Genomic DNA, 25621 nt, shown 5'->3' on the forward strand with positions numbered 1-25621 from the left:
GACTGAGCGACTGAATTGAACTGAACTGATGAAGGTTTATCAGCCCCCGTTTCTTCTTCAAAGAAGGTGCTTGGAAATATGAGAGAAAGGTATTCACAGTGTCTGGAGGATGCTCAGAAATGAAGAAAGTGGGAGGGATGGAGGTTAAAAGTAAGGGATGAGACCACACGTTTGGAAAACAGCCACTCAGAGAATTAGTCATCTAACAACTTGTGAAGTGCCAGATGGTTCATTAGTATTTTAGGCACTTCGTTTCCAAGAACCATTTAATTTAGCAGTGGATGGTCATGCCCACCTTCATTGCAGTTCACTGGGAAGTATGCCAAGGAATTTAGACCTAAGATGCTCAGCAGCTATTAGTTCTTACAATTTTGTGTGCTGCAGTCTGTGGCTCTGCTAAATTATTCAACGAATCCTCTTTCCTTACATACACCAGTATGGACTGAAGTGTCCCACTGAAGTGTCAAGAGAAGGTTCACTACCCACCCCCTGGTATATTTTACAGTTTATATAAAATTTTAAATGAAATGATTTCCACTATGTACAAGAAAAACAAATGAACAAAGAAAAAAACAGACTAGAAAAAAGTGATGAGATATACACTCCCATGCTTCACACTTACATGGTCAATTAATATATGACCAAGGAACCAAGAATCTACAGTGTGGAAAGAACAGTTTCCTCAATAAAAAATGTTGGGAAAACTGGATGGCCACATGCAAAAAAAAAAAAAAAAGTGAAACTGGATCATTATCACACACACAAAATGACAGAATGGGTTAAAGACTCCCTGGGGAACAGGGGGCTGACCAGAAGACAGATGCATGAACATCTCTGAGAGGAGCTGCTTACACTACGACCTGCAGGATGAGTTACTGTGAGCTGGCGCCCTAGAGATTGAGCAGGTATGAATGTGAACATCATTCCAGGGGCAGAGCTCACGAGGGTGTTGGGGGCGGTGGTGGAGAGGGGAAGTTGGGAGGGCTCCAACTAAAGCTAGAGGTGCCAGCAGATTCTGGAGGGCCTTTTACAGCACTGTGAAGACTGTGGACTTCATTCTGGTTGAAACTGAAGTCTCGAAGATTGTAACAGAGGAGCGCCAAGATCAGGTACAGCATTCTGGCTGAAGCGTAGAGGATGAACAGGGGGGAGTGGCTGTCAAAGGGCAGTTAGGACCACAATTAACATCAACCAAACAATGTTTTCATATACTCTTTAGATGATTTCCTAAAACCTTCTCTTCCATTAGTCAATGTTTCATCCACCGAAACCTACTTCTTATAATCTTATGAACTAAAATAAAGAGAAGGAACAGGTACTGAAGCAAGCGGACAGCTGGATAAAATGTGGTTGGATGGGGCTCAAGGGCCCAGGATGTTCCTGATGGCTGGGCGACACAGGAGCCCTGAAGCCTGGGAGAAGAACTGGCCACACAGATAAGCAAAAAACTTCTTAAAAGGAACTCTGCCCTGGGATGTTCTATTAAGTATATTTTCCTCAGGGATAATGGTATTAATATATAACCTGTTTTCATAAATGAGGTTTCCCCAAGAGTCAACTGAGTATTTTTACCAAAAAAACATTAAAAGTAAGCACAGTGACATATATACACTACTATGTATAAGTGTTAGTTGCCTAGTCGTGTCTGACTCTTTGTGACCCATCCGGCTCCTCTGTCCTTGGAATTCTCCAGGCAAGAATACTGGAGTGGATTGCCACTTCCTCCTCCAGGGGATCTTCCCAACCCAGGGACTGAACCTGGGTCTCCCACATTGCAGGCAGACGCTTTACCAACTGAGCCACCAGGAAAGCCCCTAAAGCCTATGTATAAAATAGATAACTACTGAGAACCCGCTACACAGCACAGGGAACTCTGCTCAATTTCCCGTGGTTACCTAAATGGGAAGGAAACCCAGGAAAGAGATTCATGTACACAGATAGCTGATTCACTGTGCTGTACAGCAGAAACTAATGCAATGCTGTAAAGCAAGTAAACTCCAGTTGAAAAAAAGGTAAGCCCAGTGAAGGAAATGTAAATATTATCCCGCACACCTACTACCAGACTTCTTTCAAAGAGTAACTACTATAGCAGAATGTAAGCACAATTTATTAAAGGTAGGTTTACAAATTCTGTTTCTGTTCCAGGGTGGCCCCCATGACATTACCCAGGCCAGTTCTGGCATTTGCTGCAGGACTAGAAGATTAAAGATAACACTGTCTTAAATTCTTTCTATACTTAGCGGTTTAGTTCATCTGGAGAAAATGGTACATATGTAACTTCCCTAATATTCTGAAGGCTCTTTCTTGTGGCAGAAGTGGGCATGAATGAAAGGGTTTTAAGAGGCTGTCTCTCGCCTCTCTGCTCCCCTCCTCCTTTCTCCCCTCCCCTCCTCTCCCTCTGCCCCACTTCCCTCTCTCCCCTGCCCTTGTCTTCCTTCTCCAGATGAAGAACATACACAGTACAGCTTTAAATCACCAGAGGGAAGCAAATAAAAAGATTAGAAAAGAGATTCTGAAATTTCCTTAACTACCTTAGAGAAAATTCTCAGTCATCTACCGATCACTAACAAAACGCAAAGGGTTGCTGAGCTGCACAGAAATAAGCCCCAGTGTGCCAAAGCTTTCACTGTGGGAAAAATCCCCAAAGTTCAAAAGACACCTTTGGGCTGAGAGTAAAGAGTAGAACTGGGAAAAATTAAATCTCTAGTGAAAGGTAGGAACATAGACACAGCTAACAATAATCAGCCCCATTTTTGTAACTTCCCTATTTCTCTTCTAGTAAGGTTTCAGGATGACTTGAAGCACTTGCCTAGAGCCACACCAGGAGAAGAGAATGTCTAAGAGATGGCTTTTCTCTAAGTATGACCATAAGGGTGATGACTCATCTCTTCTAGATCACAGATCACTGGACAAGGAATGTGGAGGCAAAGAACAAGGAAGAGAGGAGCAGTGGGAGGCAAAAGACAGCATCTCAGACTCCTTGCCTTTCATCCCCACTCTGTAATCTCTGAAGATCCCTAGGTTTTACCACCAGAAATGTTTTGTCCCTTTGCTTTCTTATAAGCCAAAGGAAGTTAGAAGGTGAGGCCTGAGTCTGAGCCCTAGAACAGAGCACAGGTGGTACCATAGCTGACTCTTTGACTATTGCTGCCCGGATGAGCATAGCACCAATACCCTGGGTGACACAGAAGCCCACCACTGTGAGGGACATGCCCTTGGGACTAATGAATGACTTCAAAGGAAAAGGGAAAGCTTTTATTTCTGATATTTAGAAGACCCATCATACAAGTTTCCCATCTACATAGATTCATCTCTGAAAAGGCTGTCGTTACAATTTGCTCAGTAAAGAAGTTGAGGTGATACCGTCTCTGTTTTAACATTACCACTGTTCAATTAGGTACCATAAATACCTAAAAAAACAAAACAGGATATTCCAATTATTTGGTCCTAAGTAATGAAACATGATAAAAAGCATCTGAAAAATATAAACTTAAAACTAGAAGACAAAATAAGGCTGTGTTTTTATGATTTAAGTGGGACATGTTTTCTTCACCATGTAAATGAATTCAACAATATCAATAGAAGTAGTACAGCTTTTGGGTATTGAGTTCTTATTGTATGCCATACACTATGGTAAGAGTTTTACAAGCACTCTCTCACCTGATTTTCACAACAGCCCAATGAAGCAGATACTGTTATTACCCCCACCTACAGATAAGGAAACAAAGGCACAGAAGATTTGGTAACATGCTGCAAGTCACAGAGTGGCTATGAGCATAGTATTTTTCATTACAACTCTAAATGTGCACAGCAACTCAACAAAAAAAATCTGATCTCTGACTTTGCTCATGTGCACCAAAAACTCAATTTATACCTTCTGGAGAGAGCTATTTTTTTTTAAACAGCCATCACAGGATCCAATTAAAATATAAATAAAATGCCTTGAAAACTTTCAGAATTCACAGCACTCGACCCTGACCTTCAAGCAGTCCTTCAAAACATTTGCTGAAATTTCATCTTCAGGAAGATACCAGGCATCTTCTCCAGGGTCTCTCTAGGCCTTACGGTCTACTAGAAAGCAAACTAGTTTGAAGACCTTTTCACCCCTCAGCAGAAACAATCTTTTTACTCATCACCACACAGAATCAGAAAAGAGATCATATTTCCATGACTGTGGAACAATGTGATCACACCAGCCACAGACTCTGCAAAATCCGTAAAAGGGAAAAGAGAAAGAACTTGTGGACAGGAGGCAGCCAAGCAGCAATCATTAAAGTGCAAACATCTCTGTCTTACTGATGGTGCTCAACTGGAATTTCAGCACACAGTCACGATCTAGAGTATTACAGCAACAGTGAGTCTGGTTTTCTGATATGGCCACTCTTAAAAGCCCCTGATACATATTACATTATATTCCAGAATCTTTATTCTGCAACACTTTCCTTCTTGATATGGCCCAGATGCTATACGCTATGTTTTAGGCACAAGTGTTAAATTTTAAACAACCACGTGTGCACGCTCCGTCGCTCAGTCATGTCCAAATCTTCCTGACTCCATGGACTGTAGCCCACGAGGCTCCTCTATCCATGGAATTCTCCAGGCAAGTAGACTGGAGTGGGTTGCCATGCCCTCCTCCAGGGGCTCTTCTAGACCCAGGGATAAAACCCGAATCTCCTGCATCTCCTGCACTGCAGGTGGAACAACCCACAGCTGGCTTGTCTCCATTCAAGGCATGGTTTTGCTGTACTGAGTTGCCATTGTGTTTTAGGGAGCCCTACTCTTCAGTAAAGAACTTGCCTGCAATGCAGGAGACCCAGGTTTGATTCCTGGGTCAGGAAGATCCCCTGAAGAAGCAAATGGCAACCTCCTCCAGTATTCTTACCTGGAGAATCCCATGGACAGAGAAGCCTGGTGGCTACAGTCCATGGAATTCTAAGAGTTGGACATTTTTAACATAGTCTCTGATTTATACACACACTGAAGACTGAGACATGCCTCCCCAGAAAGTCCAATCTAGTTAATGTGTGGATTAGGACTCTACATCTTAAATAAGTACCCTAAATTACTCTGGTTCAACTGGGCTTCTGATAACACTCTGAGAAAAATCTACTTCCTGATCCCAGTGCTATTATATTCCTTGCAGAGCTTTCTAGCTAAAACTGGACAAATCTGACATGCTCAATTATAAACAAATTTTGAAATTTTGAAAGGTTAAAAATAGAAGTTAACAAAACTTTGAGTTTTTAAAAACCAGCAAGTTCTAATAAAGTTAACATGACTCACCATCAGCATTCCCTGGGGTACTTTTTCAAAACACAAAACTCTCTTGCTAGGAGGGTGGGATTCTACGGAAGACAATGAAGGACAGAGAAGCCTGGCATGCTTGGGGTCTGTCGCAAAGAGTTGCACATGACTTAGCGACTGAACAACCACCACCACCCTCTCCTAAGGAATGACTGTTGTAATAAATTACTGTGACCAGTGCAGGGGGAATGGGAAGATTAAAAATCACTGCATGAGGATAACAGAAAGACAATGAAAATCACCCCAAACATCAGCAGCTGGATAGGTCCATGGTTACTATTTTGGTATTTTTTATTCCAGACTTTTGTATTCATCCAGACATAGGAAGATGTGTATTTTATACCTAATTGGGATCAAATGGTATATCCAGTTCTGTATATTCTCTTTCACTTAACATTTTTATAAAGTAAGTACTTTTCCAAGTCAGTGAATATTTTTTAGAAAAAGAAATAAATGCATAATATTTCACTGTATTGCTAGACTGGAATTGCATTTTTCCCTAACATCCTTTACTTTGGGTTCTATATAGCGTTTTTCCTTTTTTCTCTGCTTTGGGATCCCTCCTACTTGCTCTGATACCAGATTTTTGTCTTTGGTGTTCACTTAGTCTTCAACCTTTTAGCAATCCCCTGCAGCATACCTCTGATATCCAGGCAGGCAGTCCACCAGTTAAATCTGCCTTTCTTGCTCTAAGTCTGCCCGGTAATTTTCTGTCCTCCCTACACCCCCTTACTACATCCCCACCAGGCTCTTTGAGTCCAAGATCAACCCAGTAGTTTCAGAAACCACACAAATGACAGCTAATGGGATAAGGCTATTGAGTTTGTGGTCTCTAGAAGTCTTAGTTCAGCCCAGCCTGATCTGAAGTGGGCTGTAATGAACTCTGAGCCCAACAGTTAAATAATCCCATGGTTAAATCCATTTGGGAAATGATGCATCTTATATGCCTCTTCAAGAGATTCATAATGACCACTAGCATATTGAAAAGTCCTATACTTAACAAACCTATTTAAGTTGACTAAACCTGCAGGCTTACTCAGTTGCTCAGTCATGTCCGACTCTTTGTGACCCCAGGGACTGTAGCCCACCAGGCTCCTCTGTCCAGGGGCTTTCCCAGGCAAGAATACTGGAGTGGGTTGTCATGCCCTCCCCTCCAGGGGATCTTCCCAACCCAGGGATCAAACCTGAATCTCTTGTGTCTCCTGCGTCGGCAGGTAGATTCTTCATCACTGTGTCACCTGGGAAGCCCTGACTAAGCATAGGATCTCTCAAATTCATTCGACTTCAGAACTTTTTTAGGTATACACTTGCCTAATATCCCAGAAAACTAATGTTCTATGAAACACTTTGAAAAGCATCGGTCTGTCCCATTAGTGGAGGAACAAGAATTTAATGCTGTATCAGGTAACTTTGAAAGTAAAAGTGTTAGTCGCTGAGTCATGTCCGACTCTTTGCAACCCCACAGACTATAGCTCACCAGGCTCCTCTGTCCATGGGATTCTCCAGGCAAGAATACTGGAGTGGGTTGCCATTTCCTTCTCCAGGGGATCTTCCCAACCCAGGGATTGAACTCAGTTCTCCTGCATTGCAAGCAGATTCTTTACCATCTGAGCCACTAGGGAAGCCCATCAGGTAACTTCAGTGTTGCTTAAAACAAGCTAGGGCTAGTCCTGCAAATATATCTGATTATAATTCTGTTCACACAATCTGAAAAACCTAGGGTTCCTCACGTTGGAATTATTTAAAAAACATATGCTTAATATTCCATATCATACATAAAAGTTATTGTCTTAATCACATATTATTTAAATGCTCCCCATCACAGTCATTCCTATAAAATACAGCAATCTTTTACATTTCACAGTATTTAAAAATTCACAAACATTTTTACTTGTATTATGTTTGATCCCTGAAGCACTCTATGAGAATGTTAAATACCACTGCCATTTAACAGATGAAAACATTCAGGTAGAAAACACAGTAATCAGTCCAAAGTCACTGAACTCATACATAACAGAGGTGAGAATCAAAACCATATCTTCTGATTCAATGTATTCTATCCTCAACAGTAGCTAAAAACTTCTCGTTTTCATATGCCTCAGTCTTATATTCTTTTCCAATGTCTTTTGACTGTTTCTCAGAATCATGCTTAAAAATTTAGAAGTATGTTAGATTTAGTTTTCCAGAGAATGTTTTATTTTAATAGCTACATTAAGCTTCATCAGCCTAAGAGAAAGATCGTAAGTCTGAAATAAATAAGAGTATTTGGGGATAGCCTGTAAGAATCAATAGTCTATTGGATAGTTGAGAAATAGCTGAATCCAATATAAAAATCCATTTCACTTCATTCAACAAATATTTCTGAGAGCCTACTCTGTCCCAGGCATTGTATGACCTGCCTCAGGGGAAAACACTTGCTGATTAGATATCTGCCCATGAATCTGCACTATAACATACCTGGCAGAGGAACCTTAACACTATTTCAGTTCAACACCATCTATTCATTGGATACTTTCTTCATTTCTGGCATAATTATTTCTTGCTGTTGTTGTTGTTCACTCACTAAGTTGTGTCTGACTCTGCAGCCTCATAGACCGCAGCACATCAGGCCTCCTTGTCCCTCACTATCTCCTGGAGTTTACCCAAGTTCGTAATTTCTTAAGCCATCCTTACTCTCCATTGGTCTGAGAATAGACTTTGGCTCTCCTCATTTCATGAATTTTCAGTTGATGTTAGTTACAGTCACTGTTGGGCAGTCTCCAAATAGCCCCTTACTTCGATTGTGTTTTTCTTTACATTGAAAGATATATATGTTTAGTGGAAGAGGTTGTTAAACAGAACTTTTCTTTATATTATGAATTAAAATCTTAGAACCACTCCCTTACTTGGAATATATGCTATAGTCTCCAGACAGCAAATTAAGAAGCTTCCAAAATATCCTCATCCATGCTAATTTAACCAGCAGCTATGACTGAAGATGAACTGAGAGTGGAATTTAATTTTTGGCAGGAGTATCCCAAAGCAGCCACGCTATCTGCCGCATCCAACAGTCTTGGCGTGGGATCAAGGTAGTTCTTTCTGAGGGCAAGTCTTTAAGATCACAGTCTCTTAAAATGAGTGCTCTCAAACATCATTGGAGCCCTGCATCTCCCCAGTTTTATCCTGCTAAATGCTAGGGGTGAACGTCAATGTTATTTTTAAATTCATGTGTGTTGGTATAGAGAGGAATAATGGGAAGAAAGAGATTTAAAAAAAAAAAAGAACCCATTAAAAGGCTCAAAAAGAGGTTGAACAAAGCAAATTTTGTTCTAGTTATAAGGGGACAAGCTCTTCCCCACTTTCAAAACTTCTTTACCTACAGCCTCTATCTCCATTGACACCCATTACAAATCTGGAATCTTGAATCCAACCTGGTTCCCGTATAGATCTAACCACCAGTTCACAGTAGAGACAAGGGGTAGTTGGCCAGTTTTTCTTCTCAGTCCTTGGCTCAACCTGCCAGTTTGCTGGTAGTTTATTGCATATGCTTTGCTGCTTCCTACCCTTGCGCCTCTGTTGTGCCCGTGAACCACGCCTCCCTTTTTTTAATCCCCTTTGCCCCACTTCACTCAAGAAGCCTCCCCATTCCCCAAACTGTCCCTGGCCAGTTAGGTACCCCTCTTCCCTACCTCCACTTCTCTCCCACTAACTAAGTACTACAGTTATCTTCGGGGCAACTGTCTTTTCCATCAGAGTGTATGCTTTTCTGCTTTACCTTCGTAAGCCCAGTGCCTAATACAGGGCCTGGCATTCTAAAATGTTTACTGGTTGAATGAATGAACACTTAGATTAAAAGTTAAATGGCATGTGCTATGTTAAGCTCCCCATCTCTGAAAGTTTTCAACTAAATCTGAATAGGTTAGGAGAATTCTCATACTGAATAGAAGCTATGATCTACTTATTCTTTCCTTTTCCACTCACATTCTTAGTTGCCCAATTGACAGACTTTTATATAGCTCTTTATAATATGTCACAATAGGGATATATGACTTATACTATGTATAACTAGTTCTTATTCAAGACATGGCCTGTGGCTAACACAAAAGACCACAAACAGCCAAAGCAATCCTGAGAAAGAAGAGCAAGGTGGTAGGCACACACTTCCTGACTCTAAGCTACACTAGAAAGATACAGTCATCAATCAGTATGGTACTGGCATAAAAACAGACATTTAGACCAATGGAACAAAATCAGGAGCTCAAAAATAAACCCAAGCACATAAGGTCAAATAACATTTGACAAGGGACGCAAGAATACTTAAAGGAGAAAATTCAGTCTCTTCATAAATGGTGCTGGGAAAACTGGATAATAACAGGTAAAAAAGAATGAATCTAGACCCTTATACTACTCACAAAAATTAGCTTGAAATGAAATCAAGACTTGAACAAAAGACCTGAAACCACAAAACTCCTAGAAGAAAACAGGAAAGAAAGTTCCTCAACACAGATCTTGGCAATGATTTCCTTTGATGGGACCTAAAGCACAAGCAAGAAAATAATAAGCAAGATGACATCAAACTAGAAAGCTGCTGCACAGCAAAAGAAAGCATCAACAGAGTGAAGAGACAGCCTACAGGATGAGGAAAAATACTTGCAAATCATATATCTGGCAAGGAGTTAGTATCTAAAATATACAGGAAACTCATATAACTTTATAGACAAAAAAAAAAAAAAAAAAACACCACCAATAATTAAATTAAAAAATGGGCAAAAGACCTGGGTTCGATCTCTGGATTGGGAAGACCACCTGGAGGAGGGCATGACAACCCACTCCAGCATTCTCGCCTGGAGAATCCCCATAGACAGAGGAACCTGGCGGGCTACAGTCCATGGAGTCGCAAAGAGCGGGACACAACTGAGCGACTAAGCACAGCACATTATAAGTCAAACCGTTATGCTGTACGTCCTTAAACTTCTACAGTGCTGAATGTCAATTACATCTCAAAAGAACTGGAGGAAAAATCCCCCCAAATGTGGCAACATTTGTGACTTACTGAACACATCTCCTCGAGGTTTCTGAGTATCCGTCTGTATCTTGTTGTCAACTGTAATCTCTCTTGAAGACGTGGTGGCAACTGGTGCTACGGTTGTCGGTCTGGTGGTTGGTCTTTCCGGGGCTGTTGCTGGTGGAGGTGTTCTGAGTTCTGTGGGTGGGGGTGGAGGGGGTGTAGGCTCTGGCATTGGCTTTGGTGTAGGCCTAGCTGTTGGCTTAGAAGTGGGCCTGTCGGTCATGACGGGAGGCATGTATGGTGTCTTCAGAGGCCACCTGGTACTTCTGACATCAGGAATCCAATTACCGTGTCCTCCATCACCCTTTGAGATGGTACCATTTCCCTTTGGAACATGAATAGGACCTGAAGGTTCAATCATTACTCTTGGAATATCTAGAAGAGTAAATATATTTTAATTAGTGCATAACCATCTCTCCTTAAAAAGAAAGATATGAACTTGTAAGAAACAAACACATCAAAATACCTCATGCCAATGAGGCTTACTTTTTACATTTAGAATATTCCCCTAATGTAAGTCACGCTGTTTAAGAAAAAAAAAGCAAATACTAGTGTGTATATATAATATATACATATATATACTCAAACACATATCGCATAAACATATCTGGTGGCTGTATAAAGAATTATATTGTGTTTCTAAAGTGAAATGTATAAAAACACAGTTTTAAGTATTTGTAAAGTAGAAAGAAATAAGAATCAATGAGATTTTTTTTTAATGCAGAGATATTCTAAAATTTTAAAGTATGAGAAATGTATATTTAGAGTCAATGTTAAATGTCCCCATGGTACGTGTATATTAGCAATATAAAATCATGTTTAGAATTGTCTAAAGACTAATACTTTTCTTTTCCACACTTTATATAAATTCAGTTCACACAAACACATTCTCACTAAATGCTCTATTTATTGTTTAATATTTGGTTTTCCTTCCCCTTTATTAATTTATACAATTGCTTTTTAGAAAAATGTCCAGAGATCATGAAGATCATCTGTGGAAACTTTGTCCTTGATTGTATTCACCAAAAGGAATTAATATTTAATCTTCCTGGAATGATCTACTCCAGACTGGGCATATAACTACATGACCCTTCAAAAATCCTTTAATCCTGATTTTATGCTCCATGATCTTCAGTAAATATTTTACTACAGAAATTTTTAATTTATCTATTGCTGCATGAAATGTATGCTAAATTGTGGCCTTTGGTTTGTGAAACTTTCATCTTGGAGGGTATTTTTTTCCATGTTTATCTACTAACATAGCCATACTACAAATAGAATGTATAAAGTTTTAAAAAGCAAAACAGTTCTGAACATAGAGAAAATAAATAAAGAAATGCTTTTTTAATAGCAGAATTGGAGGCATAAACCAGAGGAACAAAAATGTACAAAATATTCAGATTATCCCATCATTTTAGTCTAATGATAATGACAAACATTTATTTCTGATTGTAACAAAATCAAATTCTCAGGAAGGGCTCTAAAATGCCTTACCTGCTAAAGAGAAGCTATTGAGAGAGTTCAGTCAAGGAACTCAATGCTTTTAAGATTAGAGTCTATCACTGAGTCTTTAATTTTTTAAAACACCTGAGCAAGTGATTTTTATTTGTGGAAATCAAAGACTAGTTTTACTAGCTATGAAAAACGATATTTCTTTGATTCTCAATCTTGTTCCTTATCTTCTCTAGCAGTGGCCTTTGTGTAACCCTGTACTTCCTGCTGGAATTCAGAGCTGGGAGAGAAGCATGACTCACACACACAATTCAGTCCATCGCCCTGGTATCCGTCTTTACATTTACACTTGTAGGACCCGTGTATGTTGTAACATCGCGCAAAGCTGCTGCACTGATACTGCCCAAGGGAGCATTCATCTACATCTGCATCAGGAAGTAGGAAAAGAAGAGGTTTATTTGGGAGATAAATAATGAGTCACAAAAAATACATAGTTTCAAAAAAAAAAAAAAGCCTCTTTTTTGCAATGTGAATGTTCACGTAAAATCGCAGATAAAGGGAAGAAATAAAGTACATTTGCATCCAGAACTACCGGGGTTTGAATTTCACGTCTGCTTAATTTAATTGCCAGTAACCTCCTGTGCCCTTGACATCCCAGTCATCATCATAATTAAGAGATCTTTCCGCTCCACAGGAAAAACACAACACAATGCAATGGCTGGGGTTTATTACCGTGACATTGGTATTTGCCTCCTATGTACATGAGGTCGAAGCCTTTATGACATTTGCAGATGTAACTCCCAAAAGTGTTCACACACTGCCTGTGTCTGGGGCAGGAGGCTCTTCCAGTAGCACATTCATCAATGTCTAGAAACAGAAGCCAATTGCATTTTAGGAAGAGCAACAGCATGTTCAGGTGGAGTAGATTTTAAAATAAACAATTATCTGCAAAAGGTTGCCTGACGTAGCAGCTCATCATAAATGTTATCCGGCTGGTGGCCCTGGCAGGCAACATAAATTCTGTATCTCCAAATTTCAATTCATCCTTACAACCCAAGCTGTCCTCCTCTTGCACCACATCACAGGATGCACTACACCTATATCCCCCTGCTAGCCTGAACTAGAAACATAAGTCATCCTTGACAACCCCATTTCCCTTAATCTCCACATCATCAATCCCAGCTGTTTGTTTCTCTGGCAAATTCTGTGAACTCATTTACTCTGCTCTTCACCTACTGCCATGACTATAGTCCAAGCTCTCCCAGGATAGACTATTATAGGAGCCTCCAAACTGGCCTTTCCTCTGCCAATCTTACCCCCTCCAAAGCATTCCCACTCAATTGCCAACAAACGATTTTATTAAGACATAAGAGGGCTTCCCTGGTAGCTCAGATGGTAAAGAATCTGCCTGCAATGAGGGAGACCTGGGTTTGATCTCCTGCAGAAGGGAATGTCTACCCACTCCAGTATTCTTGCCTGAAGAATTCCATGGACAGAGGAGGCTGGCAGGCTACAGTCCATGGAGTCGCAAAGAATCAGACATGACTGAGCGACTTTCACTCTCGAGACCTAAGAAGGGATTGTTACCAAGCGCAAAACTCTCAACTGTTTCTACTTGCTTTCTGAATCCATTCCTTGTTCCTCACCATGTCTTTGGTGACCCTGTAATAAACAGTCCTCACCTCCCTCACCGGCTGTATCTTAAGCCACCACCCCTCATACTGTGTACTTAAGGGTATGGTCTTCTTTCTTTCCAAACCTCAAAGAAGTCAGCCTCTCTTTCACTGCAGTGCTCTAGAACATGTTCACCTGCTTGGCTGATTCTTCACATGGCCAGCAGTCCAGGTCTTACTTTATGGCTATCCTGACCATTATTTTCTAAAACAGATCCTTTCTGTTTTTCACTCTCTTAGTACCTCATTTTAACAGTTGGTATTGTTTGTAATTTCACTGGATATTTCTTTCTACTCTGTCCCTCCCATTAAAATATCAGTTTTGTAAGGACTAAAATCTGGTCTGCTTTGTCCATTACTCTACATCCTAGCAGTTAACAGTGTCTGGAATATAGAAAGTACTCAATAAATATCTCTCGAGTCCCCAAACACCTCCACTCACTCAGTGCTTACTCCATGCAAGGTACTACAAGCTTAGCTTACTAGATGCTAAGCTCTTTGCATCTATGATCTCATTCAATCCTCACAAGGGTTCCATATGGCATTACTCCCATTTTAAAAATGAGAAGACTCAAGCTCAAAGAAAGGAAGTCTCTTACCTAAGGTTACATATCAAGTCTATGGCAGAGCCAGGTTTGAAATCAAAGCCCACACTCTTATCTTTACTGCCTTCCTAATTTACAGGGGAAAAAATCAAATCTTTGAGTGCAGGACATGCAGTCTAGCCCTGTCTACCAGCTCAGCTTCAACACTCACTGCCTCTTATGTCCTAGAAATACTGAGCTTTTCTTGTTCCCTGAACACTGCGCTCCCTCTCAACGTCAGTGCCTTGGCACATGTGGTTTCCTCTGGCTGCACCTTCCTCCTGCCCCCCACAAGGTTTTCACAGAGAGAGGAGGCCCCCCTGTGAGACATGTGATAGCCTCTCAAGGGCAACTAATTACCTGATGTTATTTAACTGCCCTTTTCCCTTCCCTCCATCATATTTCATTTTCTTCCTTACCCTCAAGAGGCTACTGACAGAGATGCTTGGTCTTACAACTCACCCACACAGGTCCTCCCGTCAGGAGCCAGCTGGAGGCCAGGAGAGGGGCACTTGCACCGAATTTGACCTTTGACAACATCACAGCCATACTGACAGTTTGCCATGGAGCACGTCAGGGCACCTGGAAAGACAGGGACTGTCTGCCTCAGAGACGGGGAGCATGCCTGGTCCCTAAAATAACTATGTTTTCTACTTATCCTGAAATCAGTGACACGGAATCAACAATGAAGACACAACAGGCTTAATTCTCCAACTATCTAAAAAAAAAGTCAAAAATAGGAAGGAGATCTCTTCCCTCAGAGATGATTAAGAAGTGAACCGGTTCTGTTAGTATCTGGGGAAGATCCTTATGCATCTAAAGAACTAAAAGACAAACGTAAAACTTAGAAAAATTATATGGAACTTTTTCCAGTGGCCAAGCCAAATAGAAAATTGAGGTTATTTTTCCAGATTACTCATATTAAGTGCTGGTCTTAGCTAAAACATCCAAGTAAGTGTCTCAACCATCCCTTAAATGTCTCCAGGTACAGCACATTTCCAGTGAGTTGTACAAGGATAGAGGAGTCTAGCATCCCTCCCACTTGTTCATAAGCATGAGCTTGCCTCACTGCAAAAAGTTCCATGCTAAATATGAAATAATAAATAAAATTAGCTAACTTTTTTATTTTATAAAATGCAATCCAATTAGAGATAGCTGATACCTATTGATAATTAACTGACCTAGCTGATAGTTCAGTAAAAATAAAATTCAAGTCATAACTATTAGATATCCTATAACCACAACCTCAATTTAACATTCAGCCTGCAGAGAATTTTAGGCCATTGTCCATTTATAAAACACATCCAAATGATAGTAGGAAACACCATCCATTTCTTTCTTACAAAGACACACGTAAAATCTACTTTTAAGTTATTATAAGCATTTTTTTTTTCATTTGAACTATGCTTTTTTCAAGAAAAAAGCCGTAACTTAGCCTTCAGACTATTATAAAGAAATGTAAAACTGAAGTGAGTGGTTTATTGAGTATAAACCACTTGTGGGTGGTTTATACTCAATAACCAGGCTGGGTGGATTCCCTACCAGCCAACAGTTTACTGCCCAGCCTTATGGAGAGCACAGCAGTCCTCAAATGGTCACCGAAGTTCTTTTTCTACATGGAACAGTTCTAAAACCAGATGGAAGACAGGGAAAATGTGCTAGGAATAACATCAGAAGACCATTTCCAAATTAATTTGACATTGGCACCCACGGTAAAAGAATGCTAGACATCTACAGTGGGCAGCTCTTCTGGTTTTCCATTCCTCAGGCACACATACAAACACGTGCTCACATCCTGCTTGGGAGGAGGTTAGGAGGCCACTCGCACACACTTGCCGGGCACGGCGTGCAGTCAAGCCCAGAGCACTTATAAAGCAGTTAAGATTCTTGACATACTTGAGCAGGAACCGTCCGGCAGAAGCATGTATCCGCTGAGACAGTAGCACTTGTAGCTGCCAAACGTGTTCATGCACCTGTGCTTGCAGGGCCGCGGCTTCAGGCCACACTCGTTTAGGTCTGCAGAGAACGGGGAGGAAGCAGAGAGATGACAAAACCTCGACACCACTGCGAACCACCGCCAATGCTTCTCTATGCCAAAGAATGAAGGGAAAAAGTCAATCAAGCTATCGTAACCAGCCATAAACTTAAGAGATCGTTTGCTCACAGTGTCTTCATTTTAATGCTGGTTACACTAGAGCCGTGAAGAGTCTGCTAGCAAAGGTGACCATAAGCCTTATCACAATGGAAGGCTGTGTGAATTTCTGGGACTTAATCTAACATGTGTGATCTCTGTTTACAGAGGACAGTTGGGGAGATTCTCCTCACCGACACATACATGGCTTATCATCCCTAGAAAGAGCAGTGTACACACCATCTATCTGACTTCAACATCCTCAAAATATCTGGGGTTATACTGCTAGATTCACTCTGGTCCATGTGATCTTCCTACTTTAACTTCTTGTCTCTGTTTAAAGAAGATACTGTGTGAACCTATCTTAGTTTGTAGAAAGTATACGGATTTTTAATATTAGACTGCTTTGACCTTCCCAAAGAAAGGCTATTTTTTTTAAGAGGATAGAAGCTCAATGAATTAAAGTGATCACTGTTGAGGTTCCTCTTATTCATAGTCTATAAATTGGTCTCAGATTAAAGAAGCAGCTTCAGTCTCCTACTATAGTAAAGCATTCAAGTCACAAAATAAACTTTAAAAAAGACCCTCCAACATATTTTCATTCATTCTGCAGTTAGGAAGGGCACATAGAAATACAAATGGACAATACATAATAGACTATCATCCTGTATTTTAGGTTTACTGGTTTAAATGTCAATACGAAGGGAGTTTATGAACTTCACGTGAGACTTTTCCAACCCAAGTTGAACACTGCCTCAAGTGAAAATAAATCTCATGACAAATATACACTGAAACACTAATGCCCAAAATACAGATTTCATTAAAAAGAAATATGACATGTTTATTTTGTCAGGACTGCCAGCAAAGGCACCTGATTAGCCTAATTTAATTATCTATTAATCCATGTCATCAAATTGGAAATATATCTAGTTACAAGTTGTTTTCAAATCTAACTAAATTTAAATCTGACCTGCTCATTTATTAAGTCTATACATTTTTAAATACTTAATGTATACATTTTTATATACTTAATGTAACCAAGTACATTGTTTTTTAAAACCATCAAATAGTTATTTCATATAAAAATTTTAAAACTGTTTTACCAACTTGCCGACTTAGTCTATTTTCTAACCTTAACACAACTGTGAGCAGATCCCCACCTGGGTGAAGCCTGGGGAGGTTACATAAATAAACCAGATACCTTCATCATCTCCTATGCTTTCTTTATTTTTAAACTTCATACACTCTTCCCCAGTCAAGGATATTCAAAACAGAATCATAATTAAAATTTTTTTCAAAAAATTTCCTCAAAGAAACTGCTTTGCAAATTATAATATCAACAAAAATTTGATTTTTCCCCCGTTAAAATGAGTAAAATTTTTAAATCAAAGAGAAAAGACAGAGAAAGAAATCCATTCCACTTCTTATATTCTTCTACCTTGTTTTTCAATATTTATTAAAAATTAGAGTCAAGCAGTCTTTTCTCATGTTCTAAGAGTTAATTACAATGCCTAATGTGTCCCTGCCAGAGAAGGCGATGGCACCCCACTCCAGTACTCTTGCCTGGAAAATCCCATGGACGGAGGAGCCTGGTAGGCTGCAGTCCATGGGGTCGCTGAGAGTTGGACACGACTGAGCGATGTCACTTTCACTTTTCACTTTCATGCATTGGAGAAGGAAATGGCAACCCACTCCAGTGTTCTTGCCTGGAGAATCCCAGGGACAGGGAAACCTGGGGGGCTGCCGTCTCTGGGGTTGCACAGAGTCGGACACAACTGAAGCGACCTAGTAGCAGCAGCAATGTGTCCCTGCAGATTCACACCTGGCTTTGATAAATCCCTGACTGACATTAGGAGAAGGGGACGACAGAGGATGAGATGGCTGGATGGCATCACTGACTCGATGGACATGAGTTTGAGTGAACTCCGGGAGTTGGTGATGGACAGGGAGGCCTGGGGTCGCAGAGCCAGACATGACTGAGCGACTGAACTGAACTGAACTGACTGATATTATAGTAAATAGTATTAAAATCTGAATACATTAAGAGAAAGGCTTTGTGCTTTAGAATAGAACAACAAAGAATAGAGTAAGACTGAATTCTATACCCCAAGGGAAGCATACTGATGGATATAAAACATGTAAATTAAGAACCCTTAAAAAGCATCAGAAACTTCTGTGGTTTCTTGATGGGATTGGTTAGATGTTTATAGCACCAGGCAGCTCGTATACAAGGCGTATTTATGCCAGTGGAAATGTCTGCGGACACTACAGTCATGAACTAAAGCTGAAGCCCAGCTGAGGCCGCTCCAGTCTTGGTGGATAAAGTGCCCCCCTGAGGATGGCCAGGGGAGTCTTTGCAACTCAGAATGGGGTTGGTGGTGGTCTTCAATCAAATTTACCTTTCCCTTTCCATAAGAAAAAAACACTTAGGGGTTAAGAAGCATAAAACTGAAAGGAAATGAAAAATAAAAAGACCCAAACAAACCTGAGAATCACCTATGAAATGATATGGAAAATTAAATAAACATGCAGTATTTAGGGGGGCAAATATGGAGACACGTGTTGGCTATTTTACTATTATTAAATTGACACATAAGCATCCAAATAGGCTGAAAGCAATTTGAGAAAGCTGTACTCTAACAGCTGGTGACAGGCTGGGTGACACCCCCTGACAGCTGGCCGCTGTCCACGTCTCAGTGACTGCCACCATTGCCCCATCTGCGGTACGCAAGTCTCCTAAAAATTTCCCACTGACCCTTACAAAACCACTGCAGAAATGATGAAATAGAATTCCACAATTATCCATGATTTTCAGTATTTACCAAATATTAGAACTCTAAGGCAGGGCGCTTCAACAGATTAAAAGCATCTAGTGTCCCGTGATGAACTTCCTTTTCCTCAATATTCTTTAGAGTTTCTAGTCTATGATTACTATCTTGTACTTTATTTCTGCCTGCAATGCAGGAGACTCAGGTTCAATCCCTGGGTTGGGAAGATTCCCTGGAGAAGGAAACGGCTATCCCCTCTAGTATTCTTGCCTAGGTAGTTCCATGGACAGAGGAGCCTGACAGGCTCGAGTCCACGGGGTCATACAGAGTAGGATACGACTGAGGGACTAATACCTTATTTCCTTATTGACCTTATAAAATTGCGTTGACGTTTCCTGCTTCCAAAATCTCTAGCGTAATAGCCCTTGTAACATTTTTATTACTATCAAATTAAGTCAGAAATTCGAAAATGACACTTCCAATTTATAGGAAAGGCTCCTACAATAACAAGCAGATTATAAAGAACAAGTAAATTCCCCTTGATCGCACTTTCTCAGATCACTCTTAGAAGTTGACGAAAGGATGTAGGAAAGAAAACTTGTGTCTTTGTTTTAAATTTACTTAAATTTTGCTCTTTCTCTAGAAGTTTGTAATGTAATATACTTCATAAGGAAAATCTATTATAAAAAAATGAATGACTTTATCATGTACCTATCTTATCACATCAATGACAGAACTTTACAATTAAACCACTTACATTCAAATACTCATATTGTTATATATACAATCTTTAAGGAGTGTCTATTACAGTCAGGAGTATATTTAAGCAAGTGGGTGAATTCAGGAGCTTGGATTGGGGTTGGGGGGAGGGAAGCGGGAAGGAGCTGGTCCAGGACAAAAATGCAAGCTGCACAGCATTATAATTACACTTCAGGAAGAAGAAAGAATCAGAAATTTTATTAGCATGCAGACACTGAAAATTAGCTTGAAAATCTGGAAGAGATTCATTGAGTGAAATAATGCCATGGATTTTTAAGGAATATCACCTTTCATTCATTTAATGTAATTTGGACATTTTTTTCTTCCTTTGAGGTTTAAACTATGCAATGCCTCAGAAGTCTAATAAGCTTTTGCATTTTGTCTGACTCAAGTGGAGGTCACAGGCAAACAGATCTCAGTATGTCAACCGTCATAACTCTTACCCCTTAAATTTTCAATGATTCTGAAACTCATCCTATTGCCCGAATTTCTTGATCCAAATCAAGTTCCCTATGAGCACAGGCAATAATAATTTAAATGAATTTAATTCATTCTAAGTTCCTAAATTTATGAGTGAGGGGGAAAAAAGTCTTTCAGAAATACTGTAAAGTTATACTGCCATTTAATTTTTCTACAAAACTCCAGCCTAATGAAGATGTTAATATTTTGGGTGTTTCTAGTCTCACACTGGCCCTGCAGATGACCAGAACAGGAATTACTCTCCTATTATTAATTGGTATGCCAAGATTTGCTCACAATTATAGAGCTACTTGGGCCTTCCAAGGTGGTGCTAGTGGTTAAGAATCTGCCTGCCAAGAAAGGAGATGCAAGAGACACGGGTTCAATCGCTGGGTCAAGAAGATCCTCTGGAGTAGGAAATGGCAGCCCCCTCCAATATTCTTGGGAAATTTTATGGACAGAGGAGGCTGGAGGGCCACAGTCCATGGGATTGCAAAGAGTCAGACACTACTGAGTACGATGACAGAGCCTCTTAAGGCCTGTGCTGGAACCAGAACTCAGACTTTCTAATATCACAAGAAAGTGAAAGTGAAGTCGCTCAGTTGTGTCCGACTCTTTGCGACCTCATGGACTGTAACCTACCAGGCTCCTCAGTCCATGGAATTTTCTAGGCAAGAGTACTGGAGTGGGTTGCCATTTCCTTCCCCAGGGGATCTTCCCAACCTAGGGATTGAACCCAGGTCTCCCACATTGCAGGCAGATGCTTTACCATCTGAGCCACCAGGGAAGCTGGTTCACCAAAAGAGGGACACTCACATATGGTCTTATTTCCAGGTGACCTAAAACTCTAGACCCCAAATGTGGTGGTGGGGAAGAGGACTTGCACACTTCTAAAATCTATTCAGCAGATGTCATCAAAACCCCAGTCTCAGGTGCTGTGGAATTCCTGACTTCGCCTACATAAGAAAACAGAAGCTACTTTGTTATCTGATTCTCTGAGAAAAAGTTTGAAACTCAGAAGAGAAGAAGAAAGGCCATGGGTACTTGAGGCAGGGAAAGGACAGCAGAGGCGCCAGGCTTTTAGGAGCGCAGAGAATCGGCACCAGCTGACAATTCCTGCCACTTGCTTCACATGCTCAGGACACGGAGGACTGGGCGCTCCTGGGGGAGCCTTCAGGACACCGGCAAGAAGTGACAAGGCTGCAGGAAGCCGTGCAGGTGGGGGGGCAGGCCACCTGAGACGACGCACGCTCACCCCTTGAAGGCAAACTGGTGGCTGGATGATCCGGGGGTTGTAAAAGAGGCTGTTCACTGCCTTGGTCAAGAGGAGTTGGGTAGAGGTGTTCGTCTTCACACCAGGAAGAAGGTAATAAGAGTCAACTTTGAACTGATGTCATTTTAGCCCTAAAAATCTTTGTAAGTATATATTAAACAATTACATAAAGTTGGTGGAGTTCAAAAAGAATGCTTTAGATACTTTACAAAAATAAGGTTCTAGTTCTTCTGGCTTCTCTTTTTCAGTTTTAATTTCTGTGTTTCTTAAAATTTATCACTGCTATCTTGCTTCCGAAGAACACACAAACATTATAAGTTAACAATCCACATCTTCATATCGACTTTTTTAAGCACACACAAAAAAGAGATGGTCATTTTTAAAATGATTTTAGTCATCAACAAAGAGAAAATTCAAAGATTATACAAAAATTGACTATAATCAACCTGCTCTGTTTAGGCACATCTAGGTTTTAAATGACCAACTTAATATCTTTTCCTATATTAGTATGTTGTACAACAGTTTAAAACCTTATATAATCATGCATAAACTTATGATCTGCATAAAGATCTCATTTAAATAAGTAACATGATAGATCATTTATGTATTCATTCAGGTGTAAGAACTAATGTCACATTTAGGTCACTTTTAATTAGAATATACGTAAGAAACCCTGCCCAGACACAGATAGGATTGAGATATCAGGGGTTGGGGGAAAAAAAAGAATATACATTAGAAGCTTTCTGCAAAAAAAAGTGGTGTTGCCATTATTAGCTTACCAAAATATTATGAGTAGGTCCCAAAGTAGGCAATCACATCCTGTTTCAAGACTATCACATTATTAACAGCCAGTTAAATTTCCAAATTAAATGCATATTGGTTTCTGGGGTTGAAACCGCACGTCATTCAAAAAATAAAGCCTTAAGAAACTACCTTAATCTTAGTTAAAGCACTCCAACTATCGTGTTAAGGAAGGCAATCAATTTAGACCTAATTAGCTTACCACAGTTGACTGTCTCGTTCCCTGGTACAAGACACGGATTCTTTTCTTGGGATAAGGAATTCAACATTTGAAACAAAAACCATGCGAAGAGATTAATTACTGATATTTATGAACTGCTTCTTCTGAAATTATTATACTGTAAGGCATGCTGTAAATTCAGCAGGATATCTTTTATTCCTGAAAATATGCAATGATATGATACATTACATGCCCCAAATAATTCTCTAATGGGAAAGTTATGAAAAACACTATTATCTATAATAGTATCCTTTTTTGGCTGAGGAGAAAGGGGATTTGTATGGGTAGAGGCCCAAGGTTGTGGGGGGGAGGAGGGGGCAGTAATCTTCATGAATAAAATTACCAGAGAAAGTAAGCTGGAAAAAAAAATTCTTGCCAGAGTTCAGATTAGAATGAATATGACCAGTCCATGCCTACAATTTTCTATGTGATCTGGCTATGGCAAATCCAGAGTGTGACCCAGAGAGAAGCACAAGTCATGACCAGCAGATTCACACTAATCTTGTACCAAGGTTTCTAAATTAAGCCAGTTCCAAAGTGGGCCTGCCCTGCTCTTCTGCTCTCTGGCAGCTCCAAAAGCACTCATTAAGTGCTTGTCATCCATTCGAGCTGTTCACTCAGCTGTTCAAGCAAGTCTCCAGGGGTGAGTTCTTAAAGTACACAGCTCGTAACACAATTTTTAGTGGATATAATTTTTGCCTTATACCCAAACCTACTTTTAATCAAATGCTAATTTCCAGTTCTGTGGAGATTTATTTCAATTCTAACTCTTCTTAACATTTCTCTCCTCAAGAAAAAAGAAACCAGGGAATTCCCTGGTGGTCTCCTAGTTAGGACTCTGTGTTTCCATTCCAAGAGGCATGGGTTTGATCCCTGGTCAGGGAACTAAGATCCTACATGCCTTATGGTGTGGCCAAAAAATAAACAAAAACACCCTGGGTTTAAAAAAAAAAAAAAAAAACCTGCTTAATTTCTCATATCTCTGAGGCATGTTTTCCATTTTATTAAAATGTATGGATAAAATGTCTGGATAAAATCAGTCTAAGTTAATCTGTTATATAGCAGATATAAACACTTACTTCTAACATTTAACAACATTTCTGGGGCTCTCTGGCCTCTACCTGGATCACTGCAGCAGCCTCTCTGACCCTGATAAACAGTACACGGATACAAAGAATAAAGAGTTATACCAAACAGCTCCAGGGAACTCTTTCAGTTCCTATAGTGTTAGGACCAAGAACCATGATATTAAACAGTCACTAAGCAAATATTTCATGTACACTTATCATGTGCAAATCATTTTGATAAAAATTTTCAGGAACCAAGAAGTCAGAGGGACCCCACAAATGGTTCCTGCTCTCAAAGAATGTAACTTGCCACAATTGCTTATATGGTAAAAAAGGAAAAGAGAGAGATGATCAAAATACGTAGGTTTACTGTAGACTCAAGTTTTATATGGAGAAGGCAATGGCACGCCACTCCAGTACTCTTGCCTGGAGAATCCCAGGGGTGGGGGAGCCTGGTGGGCTGCAGTCCATGGGGTCTCGAAGAGTCGGACACGACTGAGCGACTTCACTTTCACTTTTCATTTTCATGCATTGGAGAAGGAAATGGCAACCCACTCCAGTGTTCTTGCCTGGAGAATCCCAGGGACGGGGGAGCCTGGTGGGCTGCCGTCTATGGGGTCGCACAGAGTCGGACACGACTGAAGCGACTTAGCAGCAGCAGCAAGTTTTATATTCAGGATTTAACTTGAAATTACATTTTCAGTAGGGCTCACTATTTTTGCAGGTGTAAAATCCCATTTTGCCACTGATAAAATCCTCTTCCCCCAATTATATTTAGTTTGGGAAGGCAAGATTTCAACTCGGTATATTTCCATTTTTCTTAAGAGAAACAGGTATTATTGCAGGGAAAGGTACACAGTCAACTAGTTTTCTGAAAATCAGAGATACCCAGATATGGATCCGTGTTCCAATGATAGTTTTAGTGTCTACGAATCATATTAAAGTTGATGTAGCTCCTGCAAATAAATTTAAATGAATTTCTCCGCAACCTCAACAGTGGCTTCTTTTAATAATCTTCTTTGTATACATTCCTGGCATGAGGACAACGTTTCATGGTGCTGACATATTAATGAAACCTGCGATGCTTTATGTTCAGCACTTTAAAAAAAAAGAAGCATGCTGGCACTCTAAGATGAACACTGAGAACTCAATAATCAGAACTGAACATGCTGCTACTTGAGAACTTACACTGGATAGGAAAAATTAAATGGGTTTTTAAAATCAAATGGGTTTAAAAACATGTCACATTTCACTAACATGGATTTCATCTGGTAGTTCAGGAACAATTACCCATACTTTCAAATTTCAATGTGCCTGATTCTTGTGAAAACTATGTCTATAAATCACAAGTTTACATGACACACTTCAGGGAACATCAGATACTGAAGAACAAGAATATTTCCACAAGATCATTTCTGTATCAGATGAGGTCAACTAAGTATCCATGGGACAGTTAGACCCTATACAAACTGTTTCATTTGACATTTAAAATGCTAGGAAATATTACTTTAAGGAATAAATGAAAAATTTTACTCCTTTTATCCTTGAATCTTTCTAGTGAAATCTAACCCTATCTTTTCTTTACATCTGTTTTTAGCTCTGAATGGTAGAAAGATTTTGGTTGAAATTAAACAGACAAGCCTTGTCAGCCTTGTAATGCAGCAAGTCAGAGGATCACATTTCCAATGTTTTTGCCATCCAAAACTACACTGGTAGAAAGAACATGAGTTATATAGACAACAGCTCTAAGTTGACATAGATCTTTTACCAACTAATTTTTTGAACCTGGACAAAACACTGATTATATACGATGTCTCATCCAGAGGAAAATACTATTTATAGCTTAATTATAATAAATAACATTCTACCTCCTAATGCTGTTGTAGTGATATAAACAGGTAATATATGCAAAATACCTTAGCACCATGAGGACTAAATAAAGATCTGCTTTTAAAAGCAACTGACACCAAGTTAAAAATAACTTGTTAGGTTAATCAAAATCTTGATTTCTCAGAGGAACCTCACAAACTGGTCAAAAGTTGAAGGGAACTGAATCACAAAGATCAAAGAGCTCAGAGTTGGA

At 40.0% G+C, this 25621-nt stretch overlaps 1 protein-coding gene across 6 annotated transcripts in view; it reads right to left on the reverse strand.

Annotated features, from left to right (window-relative positions):
• NPNT (nephronectin) overlaps window positions 1–25621 on the reverse strand; it is an 80757-nt gene that overhangs the window by 14110 nt on the left and 41026 nt on the right. For 4 of the 6 annotated variants that reach the window (XM_025290336.3, XM_006077187.4, XM_006077182.4 and 1 more), the window contains 6 exons: window positions 21433–21525; window positions 15957–16076; window positions 14523–14642; window positions 12536–12670; window positions 12106–12228; window positions 10337–10726 (listed from right to left, as the gene is read on the reverse strand). In XM_025290336.3, the coding sequence (XP_025146121.2) occupies window positions 10337–10726; window positions 12106–12228; window positions 12536–12670; window positions 14523–14642; window positions 15957–16076; window positions 21433–21525 (981 nt within the window). The remainder of the gene's footprint in view (window positions 1–10336; window positions 10727–12105; window positions 12229–12535; window positions 12671–14522; window positions 14643–15956; window positions 16077–21432; window positions 21526–25621) is intronic. The other 2 variants (XM_006077184.4, XM_006077183.4) reach the window with 1 other exon arrangement.

This window comes from Bubalus bubalis, chromosome 7 (assembly GCF_019923935.1).
Source record: "Bubalus bubalis isolate 160015118507 breed Murrah chromosome 7, NDDB_SH_1, whole genome shotgun sequence".
In the NCBI taxonomy this organism is placed as follows: domain Eukaryota; kingdom Metazoa; phylum Chordata; class Mammalia; order Artiodactyla; family Bovidae; genus Bubalus; species Bubalus bubalis.